Below are 17,565 nucleotides of genomic sequence, written 5' to 3' on the forward strand. Positions count from 1 at the left end.
CGTATATGCCGGCGTATTAGGCGACCCGGCGTATAAGACGATCCCCGTCTTTATCACCGAGCCGCATTCCTGGCGCAGCAGTTAGAGTGCAGTACTGCAGGCCACTTTAGCTGACTGTGTTCAGCAGGTCAGCGGTTCAAATCTCACCGGCTCAAGGTTGACTCAGCCTTCCATCCTTCCGGGGTAGGTAAAATGAGGACCCAGATTGTTGGGGGCAATGTAAATATATATATACATTGCTTACTGGTGTACACCGCTTAGAGAGTGCTTGCACTTAAAGCGGTATATAAGTCTCATAAATAAATAAATAAATAAATAAATAAATTCCTAGAACGTCGTCTTATACGCCGGAAACTACCAGTATTTCCAGCGTATAAGACGACTCAGCGTATAAGATGACCCCCATCTTTGGCACCAAGTTTAGCGCTTCCGGAAGTCATCTTATACGCTGGCATATACGGTACATTTATTTAAAATAGTTTACATTAAAGCAATCTCCCTTTAAGCAGTTTCCAAATACCTTGTATTATTCTGTAGTTAGAGCTCACTTTGTGTTTGAGATACCAATGAATCCTTAATTTCTACAAGTCAAAAGTTAAAATAAATGAATTTAGGAAAGAATTTGGAACCTTGACAGTGTTGTTGATAGAGAAGTGCCCTCTACTATAGTTTTGAGAATAGCTATAAAGCAAGATTCTCCATTTTTATGTAATGCATAAAATGTGCTGAAAGGTCACAGCGTACATGCTACACATTCAGTTCTTGAGACAGCTGAAAAAATCCTACCTAAAATTTTGGATAGACACTCTTTGTAGTGATAATACTGGACTCTACAGTACAGGGGTGTTTGGGTTTAATGTATGGCTCCTTTTTCTGTTCATATCTATAAGATGGGGAGATTGGAAATAATGATGTCAAACCACTTTGCAACCAGCTATGTAATGTTCTGAGCAGCTGGAATACTCTTATCTTTATCTGGGCTATTGCCATTTCTAATAGCAAATTTGATCCATTTTGTTCTCTTGTGCAGAAAGTGGCTTATTTTTTCTGTGACATTGCTGGCTCTGAAGTTCTCTTTCTTTTCTTCCAGCATTCCAGTGTGATTTTTCCATCTGGTTTAGAAGCAGATGGCTTCAAGATAATTTAATTTGCCTTCCTCTCAACTCTCCCCATGCCCTAGGGATAATCAATTAACAGCCACTAAGATAGTAATTTTCAGACCAACCTTTCACAGACTGTATCATTAAAAAAAACTAGCCCAGAATTCTGGAATCATGGCATTTACTTTTTTATTTTTTTTCCTGATTTTTGCTCAATAGATGTCAAAGTTCTAAGGCCTTTAACTTAAAAGCATGGTCATTTTAATGAAATAGTCTTGCTTCGAGCAGATAGGCTCTTGACTGTATTTTTATGTCTTTTTCTGAACACTTTTCTCTTAAGTAGGATAATCTTCAACGGAATTAATGGAGTCTATGTCCAAATAACCTTTAATGTTTTAATAGAATCGCAAGCTTTGGAGATTTAGCTGGTTAAGAAAGTTGATTATTAATATTATGAAAAATCATGTTAAATATTAAAATAGTATTTTTCAATACAAAATTCCACAAGTAGTTTTTTTTAGGCTATGTTAAGGCATTCTTCACAGTTGACAAAAAGAATGAAAAGGAATGCAGAACTGATTTTTAACATTAGAATTATCTATGTACTGTGGTATGTGCTGTATTGCTGGGAGAAGAACACCCATAAGAAGCCAAAGGAGAGAATGCCACCAAAGAAGTGAAAGAAAGAAGGGGAGTAATCAGAGTTGGAAAATAGAGAAGGAAGGAGAAAGGGAAAGCAATGGATATGTGGAGAGAAGGAAAGCAGAGAAGAACAGTTGAAGTGGTTCATGGGAAAGAAAAAAGTAATCAGGGGACAATCAAAGACAAAAATAGAGAAAAAATGTCCCTCCTAGAAAAGAATACTTATAGCTCAGGAATGAACTGTGGGGACTTTGGTAATGAAATGTCTGCAACAAAGCCACCAAGCTCAAGAGCACCAAGAACCCCATAAGCAGTGCCTCTTCCAATGGAACTACTAGAACCGGAACACAGGTTCACTGATAATTTGAAGATTTGCACTTGAGTCAGAAGCACCAAGGTACTTCCAGGTCTAAAGGATTAGCCAGTAACATCACTGTTGCCATGGGGACACCTGCTGGGGGTTCCTTTTGCTGTCAGGTATTTCTGTGTTATATAGTGCATGTGCAGAGGGGCTTGCATAACAACCTGTGGAAAACAATTCATTATAAAGCTAAATGTCATGTTCAAGGATTATTTCTGTGTGTGTCTGTCTGTGTGTGTGTGTATTCAAACACACACATTCATATGCAATGGGATACTTCCTTCAACTGTAATGCCAATCATTCCCAGCCATTTTCCAAATCTAAGAGTTTTTTTAATTGAATTATCTTTTAATTTATCACACCATGAATTATATTTCCAGAACTAATGAATTCTCTTTTTTTAAAAAAAAATATTTTTATTTTTTTAGTTTTATTGTATTTTTATAAAATACAAGTCATACACTATATCAATTAGGTACAGTGATATTTATAGAGCTTTGACTAGAGATAATTCACTGATAATTTAGATAACCTTTAAAGATAAAGAAAAAAGAGTTTATGTCACTATTAATGAAGTTTTCTACAGTGTTAATGTGGGTAAGTGTGAGTTTACTTAAATTTTGCACACGTCTGATATGATAAATGGCACAAGATAAAGCTGGATGGTCAAGAAGGAATTTTTTTCTTCATTTTATTACTGATATCTAGATTAGCATTCATGAAAGCATGCTGACAGTGAGCAAGCTGAATATATAACAAATGCCTTGTCAAAAGTAAAATGATGGGTTGCTAAAGTACCACTTTAAGGGATTTCTCTCTCCCACTCCTTTGCTTGCAACACTAGTGTTAATTTACTCTGAAAATTAAAGACCCAACAAATGTATGTTTGTAACTGAAACAGAACAGTGGGGCATCCGTTATCCTTACTCAACAAGAAGACAGATTTCATCTATCTAGTCTTTGCTGACTGCTAGTTTTAAAAAGTTAGTGTCCTACACATAGAGTGTCCTTGCTTTCATTATCACTCTATTTATTGGACTATCCATTAGTATCATCTGTCAGTAGTCCACATCTGTAATTGGGAAAGTATGAGTCATTATTAAAAACTTCCATCTCTAGTTAAAGTAAGCCCTTTTGACCTTTTCTTTTTCATAAAGACACCAAGTAGAATTCATTATATTTTAAGTGATTTGGATATAGCCCTCAGCAAAGTTAATGTGAAGTTGATGATGTAAAAAATCTCTTTGCTAATTCATCAGACCTTCCCCTCTGTCAGTCTACTTTTTATCAGTATCTCTGCTTATCTGTAACAGAAAAAGGGGGAAGAAACTAAGAAGAGTTTGTTGCTGTTGCTTTAAAAAATACAGCAACCAGGGCAGATGAATATTGTTAGGCATTGGTTTAACCATTTAGGTGGTTCAGTGCTGCTTCTTTTCTCAATATAATACAGAGAGCATTTTCCATGAGAAAAGTGAGTGATCACAATTCTATCATCTTTGGAAGTAAGTAGTAAGCAAATATATACACCTTAGTTAGGACTATATATTATTCTGCTGTAAAATCAGAATGAAATACAAAGTTTATTAGCATGCTATATTTTTTAGCAAGGGATGTCATATAAGAGGAATACTGGGAAACTTTGGTAACATGCTTTGTAGATACCTGCCTGTTGATTAACAGGCAAGGTGATTCCTCTCAATTCTGATGGATTTGACCACAGCCTTCCTTCCCACACAAGAGAATAATGAAGGAGAACCCCAACTGGATCAGTTTGTGATGATGACTTTGCAAGCACCACCTTGAACAGACCTACTTTAAAGAATTTAAATATTGCTAAAAACAGGGGTCTGCAACCTTAAACACTCAAAGAGCCACTTGAACTGTTTCCCAGAGAAAAGAAAACACTAGGAGCTGCAAAACCTACACACATGCACGTTCGCTCGCCAGGGGTGGGGAGCTTGATTGAAGAGTTTAATAAAAAAGAAATAGAGACTGCTGTGCATGAGTTCTCTCTCTGTTTCTCTTTCCTCTTCCTCTCTCTCTCTTTCCTCTCTCTTTCTCTCTCTCCCCTCCTCTCTCCCTCTCTCCGATCTTCTGCTCACCTGGCAAGCTAGCTTCAGGCTGTTCTCCAACAAGCTATTCTCCAATTCTTATTGGGCTGGCTCTCTCCTGCCCTTCCTGCTTCCTGCAGAGACTCAGCAAAGGGAGGAGCCCCGCACAATAAACTTGTCAGCTTGTCAGAGAACAGCGTGAGGCCACTCTCTTTTTCACACATACATACAGAGAGAGGGGGGGGCGCAAGTGCCTCTCTTTGTCTCTCTCTCTCTGCAAATGGCAGAGGAGGCTGGGACTGCAGGAGAAGGCTCAAAGAGCCACATGCAGCTCCGGAGCCACGGGTTGCTGACTCATGGGCTAAAATCTTGTCAATCAGCAAGTAAACTAGATGTCCGCTGCAGGCAAACCAGATGTCCCCAGGCAATTCAAAAACAAGATTTGATGTACCTGTCATTTTGCTCTTTATCCATTTGTTCCCAGAAACAGAATGTTGTATTGCTTTAGTATTGATTTAGTATGAAGAGAGACTCATGTGAGATTGTGGATTATATGCCACAATTTTAGCAGTATTATAGAAGCTAATCATATTTCTCAAATTAGCCATGGAACCTGTGATGGATTACTTTTCTCTTGACTTGTTAGGGGCATAGATTTAAAACAAGATGTTTTAGGACAACTTGAGACCCTATAACTAGAAAGCATTCTTGCAAGTTGGGAATCTTTAGAAAAGGTTAAGATAGTAATTTGATCATCTTAATTCCTTGTTATTGATTTATAATTTTTTAAAATATATTATCAGAGCCAAAATAAATATTAACATAAATTTAATTTTTTATTTTATTTTTCTAATTACATTGGCATGTTGCATTATTCATGCTGTGAACATTGCAGATCAGAGGGGTTTTTTAAAAGATTAACTTCTGTTTAAGTTTCTAGCCTTGTTGAAGAACCTGAACATCTGCTATTGGAGAACACCAAAAACGTTGAGAAAGAACAAAATATAAGCGATTGATGTCAACTTCCTTAAATATAAAGTTTTCCATAAGGTTTTTTTTTTAATACAAGGTTTAACAAAGACTGTAGATGACATAAGAACCCTTAATATGAAATAAGTATTTGTGAATGCTTCGACTTTATCAAACAACACAGTGCTAAGCTAGATGTAGAGCTCATGTGCCCTTTCACACATCTGCTTTTATCCAGTGGCTAGCTATATTAAGCCTTTGTTGTTTTGATTAATACCTTCCACTGCTAATCGTGTCTTCAATAGACCAAGAATAAGACTGAAAAAGAGTAGGCTGTATCTAAACTGATATCCAAAGATATGGCTTATGCTGAAATAAAGCAACTTCATTTTATATTAAATTTTTGAATCAGTATAGTATTTAGGACTGGAAGACAAATAGAACAACCAGCTATCTTTTTGTTTTATTTTCATTCACCTTGTACAGACAGAGGAAAATAAACATAGATAATGCTGAACCAAAAATATGACCATTATTAATTGCTTTAAAATATCAATGGAGCACAAATGTATGTATTTATATGATTATGAAATAGCCTATAATGAAAGATAAAAATGCACATGATATATCTGTCATACTTTCATAATAAAGCACCATACAATATTTCTATAACCTGATTTGGTTTGCAAATTGAAAACTGTCTTTAGAATAAAAATATTTTATTTTTTGCCCCTTTCCATTTATTTATTGGCTGCTTTGACCTGCTTTAGTTTTAAAAGCACACTGATTGCAATCAATGCCATTCTTTGGATTCACTTTAGCTTCCTTGGAAAGAATTGCAAAAGTGAAACCTTTAAAATTATTTTAGCTCTAGTACTTCATATTCATTAATATGCAAAATAGCTACATAAATTATTGACTCATGAGGTAGTAGTAGGTCATCCACTGATGAAGCAGTGTTTTCTTGCCTCTAACTCAATTGCAAGCAAAGAGACTGTGGATTATCTCCTCGTAAATGGCGAGGATTAAACATGGGTAATTAATTGTTAAAAGGAAGGACTGGATAATTCCCTATTGGCAAGCTACAACTTTCAGGTGACCATGAATAAATAAATATACATCTATGTATGCACATGGACACATACACACATACGCAGCAGACGCAGGGATTGGGGAAAATTTAACCAGATACATATAGGCATGTTACAAAAGTAACTTTCTGCATTCAGGACATCTTATTATATATTGTATGGATAAGACTGCAGCTTAAATTTAACATGGATCTTGTCTCAGCAAGGAGAGAAAGTGAGGAAATTTTAAGAAAGGGGAATGGAGAGAAAAGGTCAGGGGGAAAAAAAAGGAAAGTGAATTCACTACCAAATATTTCTCCTCCCCTGTATTCTTATTACTAGAATCCTAACGCAGAGCTAACCAAATACCCCAAAGCTGTTAAAATTAGAACTAACAGAATAGAAACTTGTGGCGGAATTATTCCCAGAGCTAAAATAAAATATTCCAAATGCCTGTATCTCACTTGGGCTTTCTGTCCCAATGAAAGCACAATGTTGTTCAAGCAATCTGAGATGATAGAAGGCATTAGCCCAAAAAAATGAAGTGTTAACCACTGCTGGTTAAATTGAATATGTGCAAGGAAAGCAGCTCTGTTAACCTACAAGCAGGCAAGGCCATGAAGTGGTTATTTGCAAAGCCACCAGAGAGTTTTAGAGAATGAGTAATTAACTAGAGATAACAACGCCACATATTTTGGTATCCAGACAACTGCCCCAGCGCCTGAATTCTGTGCAAAGACTTCAAGGATTTGTCAGATAGGCTTGTAGCAAATGAATTATAAGAGCTCATTCTCAGAAGTTTAAACCCCAGATTATCACATTTTGCTACAATGGTTTCACAATCTGGCAGTAATTCAAGTCTGAAGAAAGAATGGGAGGGAGGGAAGACCAATAACAGGAAAACCTAGATATTAAGGCTTGTTAAGCAAAGACTGTTTAATTTATGTTGAATGCATCTTCGGTCACCATAATGTGGTAATGATAAATACATTAGTTCAGAATAATTTCAGATGAGATATGAAGTGTAAAGTTATGGCATGAGCTTTTAGATGGACATGGCGAAATCTGAATATGACAGTGAGAGAATTGTTGTTCAGACTATCCTGATATTCTCCTTCTGCATGAGGATCGTGTCTTTTATTTTTGCTGTTACTTCTGGACATTTCTAATCTGTCTTTAGTCATTTTCATGCCCAATGACATAAATTTGGCTTTCAAGTCCTCGCAGTTGATTCCAGTGTGGTATAGTAGGCATGTCATTGAACCAGTAGGGAGATCCAAATTCAAGTCCATTCATAGCATGAAAGTTTGTTGAGTGACTTTGGGTTATTCTCTTTTTGCCCAATCTGCTACACATGTTGGTAGTTGTGGGGAAAAATTAGAGGAGGGAGAGTTATGTATGCTGCCCTGAACTCCAGGAAGTAATAAAATGAATTAAACAATGAGCATTGTAACAATCCACGACACCACGATAACACTATCTGGTCCTATAGCTCCTCGCAGTCTACCATTTCATCATAGACAAAGCTATGACCTTAATGACCATGTAGTCCTAACCATGAATAACTTGCTTCTAGAATGTTTGGCGTGAGAAGCATCTACTACAAAGACAGCCTTTGGATTCTCAGGATTTGATAAAAGCTCCATGTAAAACTCCATGTCAGATTTTTCCTTTTTATGCAAACAACAAGATGCCAAAGCAAGATGTTATTTTCAGTTTCCCAGGCACAGTTTTCAGAGAGTTAGTAAATTTATGGCCAGAGATGCCAAGCTTGGTCTCTCCCATTTTTAATGCTAATTCCAAAGTGTAGTGAAATGGATTTTTTATCTCTCTAATATTATAGCCTATGTGTTTGGTTTAATCTATATCTCTATTTTACATCCTATCTACCCTACCCTAATTTAGAGTTAAAGCTTACTATTCAGTCAGCAATATTCTCTCTGGTAGTTGCCTTTTCTCTGGGTGATAAAATATTTGATTTTTTCCTTCATGCTTGATTCTTGGAGGATCAACTGTTCATGGTAGATCATGTCCTGTGGCAAATCCACCTCTTCAGAGTCTGTCATCAGTTCTCTTCCTTCAACAATTTTCTCCAGATTTGCCCTGGAAATAATACCCTTCAGCTATGTAAATAATGTGCAATCTAACTCAAGTATAGTGGCCCACATTGTTCTTCATTAAAACCACAGGTCTGTGATGGACAGCATGAGCTAGGTCCATCTTGTTTGCTAACCATCTAGCCTTCATTCTTCCCAGAGTTCCTCTGGCAATTTACAACTCCCATTTTCAATGTGAGCCCAGCATCTGCATCCTTGCCTTCCCTCTCATATGAGAAATTTTCTCTTGAGAAACTAAAGTATGCTGTACTCTCTGTTTTTATTTATCAACAAAACCAGCACAAAATCAGAAACTTTTTATTTTGGATTTATGTGGATACCCAGCAAAAAGTTTGACTAAATGTAGGCTTTAATCCTGCAAGGAATAAGCCCTCCTTTTATAGCATCATTAACTTTTTTCCTTAGGAGGAATGTTCATTTCTGCTTTTTTTCCCTCACAGCATGGCACCTCAGGAATGGGACTCTAATTGTGGCTTAGAAAACCATAGGTTACTATCATGGTTCAAAGGGACATTGCACTTCATTGCACTAGGCACATACTTACATTTTTGTCAGCAGGCAGATAATCATAAATGCAGTGCTACATCAGAGAGTCTTCATACCCTTCTTTGTTTTCTTGTTTATCCAAGAAACTAAAAGTCTATTATAATAAGAGCACATACCGTATGTTGACTACACTGACCAACTCCCCTTGAGAAAGTAAACTTTTCCAATAGCGTTCAGGAAAATGGGCATACAGTATATAAGTCAACTCTTATGTGAGACGGGATATCAATCAATGATCATATTTCTTGATTTTTTTAAAAATGAAAATACTCTGTTTTTGTATCTGTAATGTCTCTGGAAGAGGAGTTTTTAATCTCTTGATAATACCAAAATACTTGCCATTGGTATTGGTGTGAGAGTGAGGCTAGATATTGTATTTTGTATAACGCTGCATGCATGTATGAAGGCAGGGAGTTTATAGTCTGGAGGCCTCCAAACTTGGCAACTTTAAGACTTGTGTACTTTAACTCCCAGAATTCCCCAGACAACATATTGTCTTTGCCAGGTTCATGAAAGAGCTGGATCTTGCAGAGATACCTGCCAGTAACCATTCTGAAATGAAAATGAGCACCTCACTACACTTTGGATGCTTCAGGTTGCTTCTGCTCTTTGAGATTGGGGCGACATACAGACAACAACACATATGTATACTTGCTCTTTGTGCCCTGATCAGTGTACACTTGAGGACTTCATGGCAGTACGACAGAATGCAATTAACGTTGCTAGTTTCTGGGCAAGATTTGTTTAATTTCTATTGATTTTAATCTTGTATTTTATATTTTAAATTTTATATCATATGGTATACCTTGTTTAATTGTGGTGCTTGCAACATGAATAAACAAACCATTTTGAAGAGTGTTTTTTACAATCGTAGAGCTAACCACAAAAGACAACATGATCAATATAAATTCAAGAGAGAAGGAACTTCACCAGGTTATATATGGTGGCTATTCTGGGCCAGATGGAATTCTTGGTTCTCTTCATTATAAAATCATAATGAGAGATATTCCTTTGATACTACATTAAGCAATGATTCACAATCATACTTTTTTATTGCTACTACTATTTCTACTATCACAATCATGGAATGTACGGGCTTTAGTAAAATCCTTTGCAAGAAGCCCTTTTATTTTAAAAGTAAGAGAAAGCATAAAAGAGACTTTTCCTTCTATTATAGATTGCTTGATTTTATCATTATGCAATCTGTTACATGAGTCAAAAAACACATCCAAAATTTTCCTTCGAGCCCACATTGAAACAATTGGGCCATATTATATTTGCAGACATTTCTTTGTTTCTGACGGTACAATTTATTTTCAAAAAGAGGCCCCACTCCAGCAGCTGGATGGAAAGTTTATCCAGCTGTGAAAATATCTAATTGCAAGTTTGGAAGCATTTGTTCTTTTCATTTGTACCTGCAGGCATGCTTGTAGAAATGAGTTTGTCATTTTGGCACTGCTATTAGTGCTAAATTTTATAAGCAGTGTTTTATATCATGGTGTGTGTTACCATATTCTTAATAAGTCTGTTGATATCAATTTATACCATAAGGTGGTATGTTTCTCTTTCTTTTATTTCATACAACAGGGCATAATTGAATCTAGCATAGACAGCTCAGAAAGTTATGCTCTCCAAAAATCTGGATGTCACAGAGAAGTTAATGCTTCTGCTTTATTTATTATTTATTATGGAATTTATTTTAGCACAAGTATGAAAGAAAAATAAATATTTTTTTAAAAAAGAGATGAAATATGTCATCAAAAGCAAAAGAGATCAGTATAAAGTTATGAAATAGAAACAATGCTGAAGGAATAATATCAGAAATATAGTAAAGTATGAATAAAACACATAGCTTCATCAAATTATCTCATTTCTATATTTCTCTGTTTGGCTTGAGAAGCGCTGGAACCATGAGATAATAAAAATCAGCATATTTTAATGCTAGAATGCAAATTTAACAAAATGTTAATATGGGAATTAGAGTTCTGTAATCCTTAAAATACCCCTAAATGACAACTCAATATTGCCCATGATGGTTAAAAGTATTTCAATTTGTAGTTCAATAATCTTTGTTAAGATGAAATAAATCTTCATTTAGTGCAGTGGTTCTCAACCTTTTTAATGCCGCGACCCCCAACCGGTCGTAAGTCAAGGACTACTCAACCAGTTGTAAGTCAAGGACTACTCAACTGGTGCAGCACCATTTGCAGAATGGGACTTTTGACGGGCTCAGCAGGGCAGAGACAATTCCTATTGGCTTTTGAAAGCCAATGGAATTAGACTCTATTCAAGAGAGTCTATTCTATTGGCTTTCAAAAGCCAATAGAATAAAAGGGAGTAGCACAGCTAAGGAAAAGGGGGAAAAAATGGCAGACTGCGTTGTTTGGCGACCCCCGTGAAATGGTTGTTCGATCCCAAATGGGGTCCCGACCCACAGGTTGAGAACCACTGATTTAGTGTAATTGACTGAGGTCAGATTTGACATCAGTTGCACACTATTTATATTAGACAGCATTTCTCTGGCTTACATAGTTACTAGATTCTTGTCAGCCCACAAAAAGCAGTAGTGACTACAGAATTCTGGGATCCATGTGCTGTATTGTTCACTTTTATTTCATTTTTGAGGTCATTTCAGAGATAGAGTGAGGAAATTCATGTCTTGCTTGGTTGTATAACTGAAATCTGCTGGATTTGTTAGCTTTCTTTAGCTGTGTGGTTTTGATAACAGTTTTCATTGCAAGACTGGCCTATTCCAGTATGTGCTTTTAATTGTCATTGTGAAGCTTTACTTACATCACTGATTTTATGATTTGGCATAATTTTTTTTCCTTATTCAGAAACTCATGTTTGTCAAAAAGTTAGGTATATAATTCCAATAACTTGTAAAGTGAGGGAATTGTATAATCCCTTGACAAATTGATGGATCTTAGATGTTTTGCATTAAGAAATATAAATAGCCACCATTATGCAAATTGCTTGCATTCTCTCTACCCAAGTAATTGTTTTTGTTTTTCAGTTAAGCAGAAAATTGTATGGGATGTTAAAACGTTCATTTCATATTTGATTATTTATTTGATTTCAATCATTTATATTTTTTGTACAAATCCAATCATTTCTCCTACTACTTGAGAATACATGTTAATCATGATTATGTCTACTAAAAGTGAGGTTTTATTTGTTTTTTAAATGAAACATCTATTAGAAAATTCAGTTTTGACTAATTCTCTGAAATCCTTTCTTCTTCCCCTCATTTATGCTGCATTCAGTACAAAATGTTTTCATTTAGATACAACATATAAACTCCAATGCTTATATGTAAAAGTAATGAAGCAGAAAATTTCCCATGTCATACTATGAAGGCTGAAAAGGACAGCTTGGTTTAGTGCAAACAAACACACGCTTTAGTAATTGGAACTACTGGAAAATCTCTGTTTTTGTTTTTAGTTTTATAATATGGCTTCAGATGTGCAACACTTCTCATATAACATCGTGCAACACTTCTCATATAAGCGAATGTTCATTTTAAACAAATGGGTATATATTGTAAGGATGGTTATTCATAGAGATGTGTTGTTTCCACATTCTAGGTTTTTTTAATAACTATACTGATTTTGATCTATTAAAAAGCCTTTCATAGTTCCAATTTAACCTTATAAATGTCTAAAAGGAAACAATGGTCACCAATATGGAAAGCCACAAAAAGGTCTAAATGGATCAGAAGGGGCATGTTATCTCTGTCTAGGTCCTGACAGAAGTAATCCACTAGAACAGTTAGTCTTGTCTCTATCACATGCCATAAGCTGAACCATGACTAACAAGGGTCCAAATAAATTTCCTCTTTGAGAGCACTCCATAGCTTCATCCTGACCAAAATTTTCCCAAAGTTAGACTGGACAATAATTGTCAAAAAAAAAAAAAGCCAGTACAAGGAGGGGCTCTTGAGAACAACAGGCAACACAGCTACTTTCAGGACTGCTGGCACTGCTTCCTTTGAAACTGAGGCACCTGCAATGACTTACTAGCAAACTGCTGAACAAAATACAGGGGCCAGATGGGAGATCTACCTGATGTTAAATCTGTAAAAGAGAGTCACTAAAGAAGGTCATTGATACAACAAAGTAAGAGAGGTTAGAGTACCTTCCCTCTATTATTGTGATGTTGTAGGCCAAAACTACAAATTTTACTTTTGGTTTTCTTCCACTGTCTTCCCTTATATTTTATTTATTAGTTATTTGAATTTAAAGAATATAAAGATGAGTTTTTAAAAGGTACTTCTAATTTGTCTGCTAAAGCTCTTTAATAAAACAAAGGGGCTACCTGAAATGAGCACAACAAGAGTGGTTGTTCATGAGCCTACCTCGCCTCCTATTGACAATAACTAACCAGGCATGCAACAGAACTGCCTAGCAACTCACTGAAAACTTCTGGAATACCTTCTGGGATCTGTTGGGGTTCTTGAGTTGTCTGGGATATCCCACCTAATAAGCCTTCTCACCTCAGTCTATCTCATCTGGACAGGACAGTTAACTCATAAGGACAAAGGGATGAGGGAAACTTCCCTCAGTTATGAAAATGAAATGAGATGCTACCTTGGAGGCCATGAACACCTAATCTCTATCGAGACTTGTGCTCTACCAAGATTTTAAAAAGTCGACACTAGAGGGAAATTGTAAAAAAAAAAAACCTAAAGATTACAGTTAAAGAAGAACAAAGAATGGATAAAAATACTTTAAGATTGGATGTATTATAGGATATTTTTGAACAATGGACCCAGAAACTAATTTTAATAGTGTCTGCCTCTATAGATATACTGTGTCTAAAAGATGTTATGGAAGAGGAACAAGTTCTGCTTGACGAGCCTGAGTTGAAAATGGATTTAAAAATTACAGGCTACAAAAATGAAATGGGAAAAGATGTTATACTGGACATACAAAAGCAACTGGCTGATGTCTTAATAGTTAAGAAGGGTATTTAAACAACAAACTAAGAGAATGACCTGGATAATTTTTCTATATTGGATTTACAAAACAGGCATCTTAATGTTTTGAAAAAAAAAATTGAAAAGGGACAAAGGAAAAATGAAATTAAATTCTGTGACATTATTAAAGGATTAAAGATCAAAATTGTTAGAAGTAAAAGAAATATAAAGTTGGCTTATTTGATCAAGGTTAAAATAGATAAGTTGCTAACTCTGGTAATCTTTAACGGACTTTTGTTGACATCAGATCTGAAATGATGAGGTTTTATGAGGTTTTGTTTATAGATAAAAGATGGGATATGAGAAAAATGATCATATCACATTTTGTTATGCTTACTGTGATGTAGGTGGAAAACTGCTTATTTATATATTATTTTTCTTTTAGATATTCTTATTTTTCTTTTTCTCTTTCTATTTTTTCCTTTTTTGCATCTTCTACTTTTTATTCTTTCAGTTTTTTTGTATTAGTTTTTGTTGTTGTAATGATACATCTTAATAAAAGTACCATTCAAAAAACAAGTTTTTGAAGCACTAGCTTAAATTTCAGCATGATGTCTACCATATTCACTGAATTCAAAGCTAAGTTAAAGTAACCCCTTTACACAGGGGAAGAAAGCTATTTTTGTGAAGTTTACACATTGTCTAAGAGTCTACCTATGGAGTTTTTCATTATCATTCAGAAACTACAATTCATGTGCTATATGTAGAGCCATCACTTGTAAACAAGGACAAAAGCAAACCTTTATTAAGCAAAATAGTATACCTCTAGTTTTTTTTTTTATTATTTACCAACCAGTACTCTCTCTTTTTTTTTAATGAAACCCCAATGCTTAGTTTTTGCAAGGAACACTGTGGCTTTTTAGTTGCAGAACAAGAGAAGTTACTCACACTGTAAACAAGAGAAAGAGAGACAGAGCAGAATCTGGATTTTGTTAGCACAGGATGCAGCTGGTCTTTCCCTAAGATGGTTGGGGAGGAGGGAAGAATCTACTCTACCTTCCCTTCACAATGATATCCGCTGTGCATAGTAAATCTTGTTTATAGTCAGCTTAGGTAATCAAAGTATCTCTTTAAAAAGATAAAAGGTAATGTGAATTAATATAGATCTTATCTAAGGTAAAAGCACCCCTAGCACAATCCTTGTCTTTTAAGTTCTGACTAAATTCAACAAAGCCAAATATTTGCTACCCAGTAGCCAGTAAGCAAAATTACGTTTAGTACCCCACAGGATCTGCTTTCTCATGGTGTGCAGATTGAGCGACAGTGTCTGGTAAAATGTTCCCTCTCTTTTATTTCCTTAACACTCAGTAGAAGCCTAAATGAACATTGACCACTTCCTTTTCTGGCTGTTTTAAGTCATTGGAGGTGGGATGACAGGAGACAAAAGAAGAACCTTAGTAATGTTCCCATTGCTTTTCCAGCTGGATAGTTAGCTTGGCTTAATGAAGAAAGCGGAAATTGCATACATCTGCTTTCTATGAAACTTTTCATTGGCGAGGGAATGAGGAATCTCTAACTTAATTTTTTGCTGTTTTCATTACTTTGTCTGCTTCACACAGACTTTTTCAATTCAGAAGAAAACGTCACTAAACTTCATGTTCATAAGTTGTTTTGATTCCATCTCTCAAAATCAATGACATTAAAGCTAATTACCAATTTCAAGATGATAGAGGACAGGAAGGCCTGGAGGAATGTTGTCCATGGGGTCACGATGGGTTGGACACGACTTCGCAACTAACAACAACAACCAATTTCAGAGGAATGTGTGTTTCCTTGATGTAAGGAAAAGGCATTGTACAAGTTAACAGGGAAATTATGAACTTCTTTGACTGAATTAAGTTTGGAAATGTATGTAGGTTGAAGATGTTCTGATGCTATAGGTCAGGGGTGTCAAACTGCCGACCCGAACAACAAAACCGCGCTCACCCCATTGCCAGTAATGGGAAAAAAACTCTGATACGTCACATGACGTCACGTGATGTCGCGAGTTTGACATGTCTGTTATAGGTCATATATAGCTGTGTTATCTGTACATCCTTTCTAGGATGTAGTCTCTTCTTGAACTGATCATGGTTTGCAGGGGTTCTTTTTAAACAATTGGTTGAAAACTATTTAGATGTTTGAGCTGATTAATGACTACAATAAAATAGTCTCTTCTTGAACTGATCATGGTTTGCAGGGGTTCTTTTTAAACAATTGGTTGAAAACTACTTAGATGTTTGAGCTGATTAATGACTACAATAAAATAGTACTACTACCGCTACTGCTGCTACTACTATTTACAGGTAGTTCTTACAATTTGGTCATAAGTTGTTGTGGTTGTAAGTCAAAGCACCAAACAGCCAGACTTGGTTTTATGACCATTTTACAATGGTCATAAAGTAAGTTACCATGGTTGTTAAGCAAATCATGTGGTTATTAAGCAATAATATCCAATGGATATTTTTTGCCATTTTCTGTTAATTGTGGTCACATGACTATGGGACACAGCAACCAGTCCTAAATGATGGCTGGTTGCCAAGCCCAAAATGCAATCATGCACCTTCAGACTGTGTGCGGCACTCATAACTTTGAGGATGGATCGTAAGTAGTTTTTTTGAAGTCCTTTGTAATTTTGAACAGTCGTTAAGCGCCAGGTTAAGCTCCAGTCAAAGAGTCTTTATATGTGCATTCAGATCATTCCCTCTTCCATCGTTTATAACTAGTTCTTCATTATCAGTTAATTGGGGCTTTCAATGAAGCTGCCCTTCCCTTTGTTATTGCTATATTTTGAGTTATGCTTCCCTGTCTCCTTTCTATAATTTTATGTATCTTGATTATATCTCCATTCAGTCGCATTTGTTTTCTAAGATAAAGAATGTTCAATGTTGTGTCTCGAAGAACATGTATTCAAGCCCCCAGTCACTTGGGTTACAGTCTTTAATGTTTTTTTTCCATTTCTGTTATAATCTTCTTGAGATGTAGGAGCCAGAACTGCACACAGTTTTCCACATCTGGAGAAGCAGACTTAAGATTGCTACTCCAAGGCGATGCAGATGTTAATAGGATTGTTTATTTCTTCACTTACTTTTGTTTCCAGTTTAAAACACTGTGCAGTATACTGAGCCATCTAGTGTTCCCATCATATATTGCATAAAAAACAAATATTAAGAGAAATGTTATGGCAAGAGTTTGAAGGTGCTTCCAAAATAACATATTACTGCTATGCTTTCTCATCCAATGAAATGGCTGCTTTTTGTGGTCCAGGGTAGATGGAGATACTATAGCTAAGGTATTGAACCAAGAAGATCCAGGTTCAACTTCACTATCAGTCATTGAAGTTCAGTGGATAGTTTTGAACCTATCCTCCTCTCTCTGCCCAGCCTACATCATAGGGTTGTTTTTGGACAAATATTGGAGAGGGGGATACTGTGCATGTCGCTGAGCTCCTAGTGGAAAATCTAATAAATAAAATAAAATTGTGAATTTAACTTTCATATCCCACTGGTGTTTTCTAGCCAGCTTCTGGAAGCATCTGAACTGAGATAGTTTGATAGTCTCTTCATCCTTGTCCTATTCTGTTCTTTTTACTGTCTTGCTCCTTTACTTGTCAACACTGCCACACTTGTGTGTTTCACTAACTTGACATCTGTTCTGTTTCAGGAGAAATCTGATGCCAGCTCCACATCCCTACAGCTGCAATCCCAGATTGAAGTAAGCACAATGGATTCAATTCTTTATTTTTTGTTCC

At 35.9% G+C, this 17,565-nt stretch overlaps 1 protein-coding gene across 4 annotated transcripts in view; it reads left to right on the forward strand.

Moving 5' to 3' along the window:
• SASH1 (SAM and SH3 domain containing 1) overlaps positions 1–17,565 on the forward strand; it is a 590,968-nt gene that overhangs the window by 490,549 nt on the left and 82,854 nt on the right. For all 4 annotated transcript variants that reach the window (XM_039346873.1, XM_039346876.1, XM_039346874.1 and 1 more), the window contains exon 3: positions 17,478–17,528. In XM_039346873.1, coding sequence (XP_039202807.1) covers positions 17,478–17,528 — 51 coding nt within the window. The remainder of the gene's footprint in view (positions 1–17,477; positions 17,529–17,565) is intronic.

Source organism: Crotalus tigris, unplaced genomic scaffold, assembly GCF_016545835.1.
Source record: "Crotalus tigris isolate CLP2741 ecotype Arizona unplaced genomic scaffold, ASM1654583v1 scf7180000018030.5226217, whole genome shotgun sequence".
Lineage (NCBI taxonomy): Eukaryota > Metazoa > Chordata > Lepidosauria > Squamata > Viperidae > Crotalus > Crotalus tigris.